This window comes from Pterocles gutturalis, unplaced genomic scaffold, assembly GCF_000699245.1.
Source record: "Pterocles gutturalis isolate BGI_N339 unplaced genomic scaffold, ASM69924v1 scaffold28536, whole genome shotgun sequence".
Taxonomy (NCBI): domain Eukaryota; kingdom Metazoa; phylum Chordata; class Aves; order Pterocliformes; family Pteroclidae; genus Pterocles; species Pterocles gutturalis.
In genome coordinates, this window is record NW_010098923.1 from 73,904 (window position 1) to 82,622 (window position 8,719).

At 37.7% G+C, this 8,719-nt stretch overlaps 1 protein-coding gene across 1 annotated transcript; it reads left to right on the forward strand.

Annotated features, from left to right (window-relative positions):
- Positions 1–214: 214 nt before the first annotated feature.
- Positions 215–8,472, forward strand: LOC104462702 (zinc finger transcription factor Trps1). The gene is made up of 3 exons (XM_010074762.1): positions 215–229; positions 1,724–1,846; positions 7,200–8,472. The coding sequence occupies exons 1-3, from the start codon at positions 215–217 to the stop codon at positions 8,259–8,261; spliced, it is 1,200 nt and encodes a 399-aa protein (XP_010073064.1). The 3' UTR covers positions 8,262–8,472.
- The last annotated feature ends 247 nt before the right edge of the window (positions 8,473–8,719 follow it).

Below are 8,719 nucleotides of genomic sequence, written 5' to 3' on the forward strand. Positions count from 1 at the left end.
TGTATCACTTTAAAGTAGAACAACCTGCTGTACTAATGAAATTGTGTTCTTGGTTTAAAAGGGCAATTGTTAGCCTGACTTTGTGCTCACTAAAAACATTTCCCCAATCTTGTTAAATTATTGCACTCATTTCAGATTTTTATGGCCGTGCAGCTTACCAGCCCTCGTTTCTTTACGTTTCATTCGTTTTCCTTGTATTGATGATTAATGGAGGATGTCGAACGTTAGAGTGAGCAGGCATCAGCAAATGCAAGATCATAATTAGTTTAGCTGACGAGGGCCTCTGATAGCACTTGCATCTGGATGGAAAAATTACCCTATAGGGAACTGGCTGCTCACCAGGTCTTTTTAGTGATACATTGTGAAACACCCGATGAATCAAATGCCCTTTCAATGCCAAGAAAGTGTTCCAGTCTTGAAGCCAAAATTATGTCTGCAGAAAGCTTTCCATTTGAAATGTATCAGAGTACAATTATAACCATTGTATTTTTTTGGCATGAACACCAGTCTTCTACAGTATGGACTGAAGTTAAATAAATTGCTTAAATTTTATGAAACCCTGAAATTTTTACTTACAGTGTTAGTAATTTTTAATTTATAATAAAATTAGTTTTCACCCAAGCTGTTTTTTGTCTGTACACACCCATTCTTATCTTAGATGTTGAATGTTTCTTATTGATCTTTTTCCTTTGCAAAAAGGGAACAGAGTTGAAATTCAGTTTTTCTTTTCAGCAAAAGAATTCCATTTCCTGCTTATTAGTATTTGTGCCCAAAAACACAGCCTGACTTTTGTTTAAATGAGAAGTTTAATGAAATCATTACTCCGTAGAAAGAATTTAATGAGCAATACTCATAAACTTGTCTACTTTTAAATATTCCTGGATCATTATGAAAGCTGATGTATGCACACAGCTCAGTCTGGTTAAAAATCAATTTGTATTTAGGAAAGTTGTACTGTGCCTTTCTTTGCCTGCCTAAATGAAAATAAATAAATCTATCCATCGATGAGACGGTGTTTTCTGGGATTTCGGGCGAAGTTCAAAAGAGGTCTCATTAAGAATACTGTACTTTTATTTCTTTGGCAGAGGTACTTCTCGTTCTTAGTGGGCTGTGGGTAATATATGGTAACTTATATTGGTTTCAGAAGTGGGAAAGACTGGAAGTGAATATCATGTATTCAGTTAATGAAGTATAATCTCTGTTAAAGGAATTAGTATGATGCAGATACAAATTGTAATTAATTAAAGTGGTGGTGTTTCAGAATTCTTGTTACCAATCACACTTTAAAATCGAGCAAACTAAAAAGAAATAAATCTGTTGTGAAATGTGATGAACAAACCAGCAGAGTTTACAGAATGTTCTCTGTCAGCTTCCAGAGGAGTTCTTCAGAATTTGCTATTTAGAAACCATCATTAAATGCACAAAACCTGAAGTTCAAAAAGTTAAAGCTGTTATTCTGAAAAGGCTTTGGTGTTTCACACACCTCATCCATCACTCTAGGGTTAATTATAATGAAAATCAGTGGTGCCTATTAAGCACAATTGAACCTGACCTCATTATGGGCAGTGTGGTTTTGTACTGTCATTGTTGCCAGTCTAGAGACAAAACTCCTGTGTTGATTTGTCCTAACTCCGCAGCTCATGTGACTCACCTCTGACCTGTTGTTTTTTTTTTCTTTTTTTTTCTGTGTGTGTGTGTGTTTTTTTTTTTTTCCCTATTTCAGAGACGTAGAGGCTCGGGTGTTTTTTGTGCCAATTGCCTGACCACAAAGACCTCTCTCTGGCGAAAGAATGCAAATGGTGGATATGTATGCAATGCGTGTGGCCTCTACCAGAAGCTTCACTCGGTAGGAAGAACTTACTGGTCTGTTCAGAAAAAAAAGGGTTATACAGCTAAGCTGGGCAGCTGTGGTCTTGTCTAGTTGTGTGATTACTACTACTCCCTGGCCTGCAGTTAATTTCCTAACAGGGTTTTGCAGTATGGTCACTTTGGGATCAGATGTGATTCATTATGAAACAGGCTGAGATGCTGTGGGTAGATGTGTTTGAGATCACCAGTGATGCATTTAATTATTTTGATACAAAGTAAGGGGAAAATTATTTATTTTCTGAGAATTCCATTTAAAGGCATACAATATGTTGCGATGAAAGCTCTCTAAATTCAAGAACCCTCATGTTCATAGTAAAAAAAAAAGATTCTTAAAGTAGACATCGTATCTATATCAAAAATATCCCTTGCTGTCGTTTTTATTTTCTTTCACTTATCTTACCTCCTTTGTTCTTGACGGTAATTTTCCTAGAGATATGGGGTGGTGGGTTTTCTTGTTCTTTTTTTCTACAGTTCCTATAGTCTGCTGGAGGATTCTGAAATAACAAGGAAGCTACTCACTTGATGGCACTCATCACTTGCTGAGGGGAAGATTCACCATCCCTCAGGATCAGGGAATAAGTAATAATCATGGACTGTCTATACTGCTTTTCATCTTATTGACATTTGGCTTGATCCTGAAAGATGTTGAATGCTCTGGTCCAGGACCAGGAAAGCCATGCTTAAGTGTTTTCTTGGATCAGTGCCAAAGTGCTCAAAATCTTTTAGGTTAAGACCCACTAGTTAAATATTATCCCCACTGTCTTTAATAGAAGCACATGGGAGAGTCAGGTGACCAAGATTTGACTCTAATTAATTAATTTTTACAACATGCCCATGAAGTGTTACTATTTTTCAGAAATAGAAACTGAGGCAGACTTTGGGAGTTTGCCAAGGCAACATAACAATTTAGGCTTAGATCCCAGATCAGAAATCTGTGTTGTGACTGAGAGTGCATATTTTTAAAAACTTTTTTCAGAAATCCCACTTTCAAAATAAAAAAAAAAAGCTACTTATGAAACCATATTTCAAATGCTTTAAGACTCGCTATATGCCTATGCCTGTTTCTCTTTAAATTTGAGGCATAAGCTTCTAAATCAATTAGTAGTTTTGGTGAATTGGTCTTGTGTACAGGTCATATAACAATTCTATTTAATCAAGATCCTGTGCAGCCCACTTCATAAAAAGAGAAAGATTCCGATTTTTAGAAGCGACAAGACCATCACCAATCTGAAAGGCTATCTCTGTTTGCCATGCTGTCATTCTGAGGTCAGTAACTGTTTTTATGCTCCAGAACAGTCCAGTCAGATAACATCTGAGTAGGAGAAGATGGAGTAATGCACGATCTCCTGCCAGCACCTTGGCCGAGTTTTGCTGTCAGTATGATCTTCCTGGTGATCTCTCAAAGTTCTAGATATAATATCTAATTTAAGGAACTTGATCAGTGGTAAGCATCCACAAAGATTTCAAACAGAATTTGGCTTTTTAATGTTAATTTGACATTTGAGTCGAGTTATTTGTAGAACTTCTATTCACAGACCTCATTTTCTCTTTTTTTTGGTATACTTTTCTAAACTAAAGTGTTGGACCTTACCGTGATTATTAGCATAACTTATTGAATAGATAAAAGCTACAAGAATCCGTTTTGAATTCAAACACATAGCTCAGATAATTCTTATAAACCAGTAGGAACAAACTAGTGTGCTTCCAACAATAATAATTGGCAATACAATGTCAAACTTTATTTTATGCATATAGAAAGCAAGAAGCTGACACTATCTTTTAGCTCCACTGTTCAAGCCATGGCAGTAAGCTGTCATTCAGTGGATGTTTGATATTAATATCTTCAATTGAACTTTGACCAGACAAATGCAAAGAATTTAATTAAGCCTCTGCTCTGCTGTGGTGTGATAGCAACTCCATTGTAAGTTGGAGTCTGAAATAATCAAACAAATCTCTCAGACACCTTTTGAGACAGTCCCATGCAAAGACTGGCACCAGAAAGATGAAAGTTTCTTTTATCTGTCTGCCTGTCGGGCTAGCTATCTCTTTATGAAAAATTATGCTAAATATTTGTCATGTATGCTTTTGAATTAAGGCATCCAGGATGATGCAGTTATTAGGTAAAGGTCTGAAACTGTAAAAATTCAAGGGACTAGAACTACTGCCTTCTGTGGGCCACTCAGTTAAACCAAATTATGCTACACAGCTGAGTAAAATTCACCCACATTAGGTAGCTCCTTTTTTGATTGGATTATCACTATCTAGAATGATTGTCCTCATTACCTCAAGAATGTGTATAATACACTAATCTGTAAGGTCCCTTTTTTACTTGGATTTAATAAGAAGAAAAATCCATGGTCTGTCAGATACTACTACGTGGTAGTGACTGACAAATATTAACATGATAGAGATTGCTGCTAGGAGTCACATTTCCATTTCTCTGATACCCTTGAATAAATTTTCAACATATTTTAAAAAATGTTCAGTCTATCTAGGGGTCATTTACATGTAACTTGACAAGTTTTTCACATTTCTCTCCTCTAATGCAGTCAACTATGTTAAGAAATGTGTAATAATATTCCAACAGTCAATTATTAAAATAGTTTTAGTGGAAAAATGCTTCCAGTTCACTGCAAACATATATACAATATTCATGTTTGCCAACAGAAAAAGGTATATCCCTTTTCTCCCCAAAATAATGAATTTATATTATAGTGCTGTTCCTCGTTTTTAACAGCTCTAACTCAGTGATGGAAAACTAGATTTTGTTCCATAGTAATTCCTTGGCCACATCCTTGGACTACTTCAGTGAAGAGTTACAGCATGTTATTCTAGGATTAGACATACATGGTCTTCTAGTGGAGAGATCACCTCAATTTCCCATGGCATCTAGGAAGTGTATCACAATAACTTACTGAACTATATGTTGAATTTTGTAAATTTTTTTAAAGTTACTCATATATTTGGGGTAGGGAGGTTGCCAATTTATATAGAGATAGCAAAAAAATCTTTGAGATCACAGTCAATATATTACGTATAACGTATAATCAAGGATCTGACATAGGCCATTTTAAAAGTAAAGTCCTGGTAATGTTTCCACTATTTTCTAAATTTAGGGCCCCACTGAAAATCAAGAAGAGAGCTTAAACTTTTCTGTCTGCCTCAGTTGCAACCAAATACAGAATATTTCTGTCTGCACCTTGCTATTATGAGTAAGGAAAATGTGAGTAACTTTACTCCACTGAATAGTCTGTTTCAATCAGCTAAAGACTAGTCAGATGAGTACAGTCATTTGCATGCTGGGGAATTTTTAAGTTGGACCTACAGCGTTTAACTCCTAATGGCATGTAACATGGAAGAGCCTGAGCTGCTAACAAGTGTATGGGGGGTCCTTAATCACAGGTATGAAGATGTTTCTTTTAACTACTTCCAGGATCAGACTTCATACCAGTATCATGAAGAGTAAGACTAGAAGTATTTCCAAACTATTGAAGGGTTATCTGTAAGCCATATAAAAATGGTCTCATGTGTATAAATAAAAGTTTAATAAGAGCAACATCAACAGTATTGTAAGACCTCACACAGCATGTCACTATGGCAGTTCCAAATGTCATAAAAAGGTGAGGAAATTACGCTGAGCTTCTAATAAAGTGTATATGCTTATGCATATTAATTGTCTTGATTCTGCAAGCTATACACTTTATTTGCATAGAATTTATGTAGAAAATATTCTAATTTTATCTAAACATGATTTTGCTTCAACTTTTATCTGTTTGAAGATGCTGGTTCAAGGTGCTGGTTTTCTACTAAATTTAAATTTTGCTTATTAAAAATCTAAATCAAAGTGTATATTTCTTCTGGTTTAGAGTTTTAATAGAAAGTAAAATCTTACCAAGTAGCTGCACTGCCTAAAATGTAGTTAACCATTAAGAATGAGCTGACCTCAGGGAAATAAATATGTGAGAAGAGGACAGGAAGATGGCAAGTCAAGAGAGAAACCAAATCTCTACAAATAATAGAGTGAACGCTCGTCCGGCCCTGGATATTTTTATATTAATTCAAAGTTATGAGTATATATTTAAATTATGTTACATTCAAGGTACAAATTGTTTTGGATATTGACTGTAGGCCAAAATTTAATCTGCATTTTAAAACAATGTTAAAAAGAACATTTCCAGATAAACATAGAAGTGGAATACTGTGTGGGGCACTTTTCTGGCCTCCAACCAAAACATTTGGTGTGCATTTGGATGAGACAAAGGGCAACTGCCAGCACACCAAACTGAATGACTTTTAGGTAGTTTTTGTTGTTTTAACATCTGCCCAGTAGACAAACACATACCAACGCTACAGCACCATCTTTCATTCACATACCGTGACCTTCCTGTTGAGGGGTCTTTCAGAGAGGCCTGGCTGCTGTCCTTCCTCGTACTGTTTTTTTTTTCCTTCACGCAAAAACATTTTCACTTCTCATCTAAAGAGGCCACCTACCCTGAGCTGGTGTGGGGAAGCAGCAAATGGAAGCAGAAGTCCTCACTTGATTCTTGCCTCTTCCTCTTTTGTGATGCTGTTTTCTTCACAGACCCTTTTTTCCCACCTTTAGAGAACGCTTTCTCTCCCTCATGGCTTAGTAGCAGAACATCAGTAATATTTAGGAAGAAATACAGTGGGGATGAAGGAGGGGGAGCTGGTAATAAAGTCCCAGGTAGACTTTTTGGTGCATAGGGAAATTTTTCCTGGGCTTTCTCCTCCATCTTTCTTAGTCTCTTTCCAGCCACCATCATCCCACTCACCACCACAGTGGACCAGCAGCCCTTTTGCTGAGGGACAACAGTGGTGGTCAGCAAGCCATGCATTTGCTTGCATTTTCTATCCATGTCAAAGGGGGGGGGTTGGGTATCAAGGTAAGTGTTACCCAGTTCTTGTCATAGTGTGATCTCTGCAAACCCCTCTCTGATACCAGCTCTGGTGACATAGATCAATGCTGGTGCATAGGGTCATCCATCTCCCACCTCATCCCCAGCTCTCATCACCCTTTTTCAGCATGTCTCCCACAGAATTTTTCAGGAGTAAGGGGTAATAGAAGCTTTGACAGCTTGGCTACTTCATCCCTTTTTAAGTAAACAGGTATAGTACGTCTAAGGTAGTTAAGTTTGATAAAACAAACCAGTTCATAGTTTACTTTTAGCATGAGGGGCCAGGAACCATAAAGCTCCTATAGTATTGCTTTTCACGAAAGAAACGATACATTTGCATGAGCATGGTCTCTCAGGTTTGTTTAATGTGTCTTTCTGTTTTCCTTTTGTTCATTATGTGTGTGTTCCATGCAGACTCCCAGGCCTTTAAACATCATTAAGCAGAACAATGGTGAGCAGATCATTAGGAGACGAACAAGAAAGCGCCTTAACCCGGAGGCACTTCAGGCTGAGCAGCTAAACAAACAGCAGAGGGGTAGCAGTGAGGAACAAGTCAATGGAAGCCCCTTAGAGAGGAGGTCAGAGGATCATTTACCTGAAGGTCATCAGAGAGAAATTCAGCTTCCCAGCCTCAGTAAATATGAGGCCCCAGGTTCATTGACTAAAAGCCATTCTGCTCAGCAGCCAATATTGGTCAGCCAAACTCTGGATATTCACAAAAGGATGCAACCTTTGCACATTCAGATAAAAAGTCCTCAGGAAAGTACTGGAGACCCAGGAAACAGTTCATCGATATCAGAAGGGAAAGGAAGCTCAGAGAGAGGCAGCCCGATAGAGAAATACATGAGACCTGCGAAACACCCAAACTATTCACCACCTGGAAGCCCTATTGAAAAATACCAGTACCCACTTTTTGGACTTCCGTTTGTACACAATGACTTTCAGAGTGAAGCTGACTGGCTGAGATTCTGGAGTAAATATAAGCTGTCTGTTCCTGGGAATCCACACTACTTGAGTCATGTGCCTGGCCTACCAAATCCTTGCCAAAACTATGTGCCTTATCCCACCTTTAATCTGCCTCCTCATTTTTCAGCTGTCGGATCAGACAATGACATTCCTCTAGATTTGGCGATAAAGCATTCCAGACCTGGGCCAACTGCAAATGGTGCCTCCAAGGAAAAAAGTAAGGCACCGCCAAATGTAAAAAATGAAGGTCCCTTGAATGTAGTAAAAACAGAGAAAGTTGATAGAAGTACTCAAGATGAACTTTCAACCAAGTGTGTGCACTGTGGCATTGTCTTTCTGGATGAAGTGATGTATGCTTTGCATATGAGTTGCCATGGTGACAGTGGACCTTTCCAGTGCAGCATATGCCAGCATCTTTGCACGGACAAGTATGACTTCACAACTCACATCCAGAGGGGCCTACACAGGAACAATGCACAAGCTGAAAAGAATGGAAAACCTAAAGAGTAAACCTTAGCACTTAGCACAATTAAACAGAAATAGGTTTCCTTGATGGGAATTCAATAGCTTGTAATGTCTTGTGAAGACCTATAAAGCACTTCATATAGAGAGCATGCCTTATCCAATATTAAGTCCCTTGTTCTTTTTTTTTTTTCTCTTTTTCTTTATTTTTTTCCTTTTTTAATTTTTTTTTTTCCCTTTTAAATGAGTGGGTTACCAAGAAAAAAAGAACAGTTGGATGGTGGCCAGAAGGGGGAGAAGATAATTATATGGGACACGACCCACCAAAGCTAGCCAGAATGCAGTGAATCATGGCAAATAACCTTGAGAAAACTTTACCGGACAATTAATACCTTTGCTATTGTGTAAGAGACATAACTGGCAAGAGTGCAAAGATGTGTATATGTATATACTGCTGCAGGGGTATAGTGAACATATGCACATTGTATATAAGAACTAGACTTGTT

Bases quoted from the DNA above. Each gene is read 5' to 3' on its own strand.
- LOC104462702 (XM_010074762.1), top strand. The intron at 1,847-7,199 runs GTAGGAAGAACT...TGTTCCATGCAG, and splicing joins TCTACCAGAAGCTTCACTCG to ACTCCCAGGCCTTTAAACAT.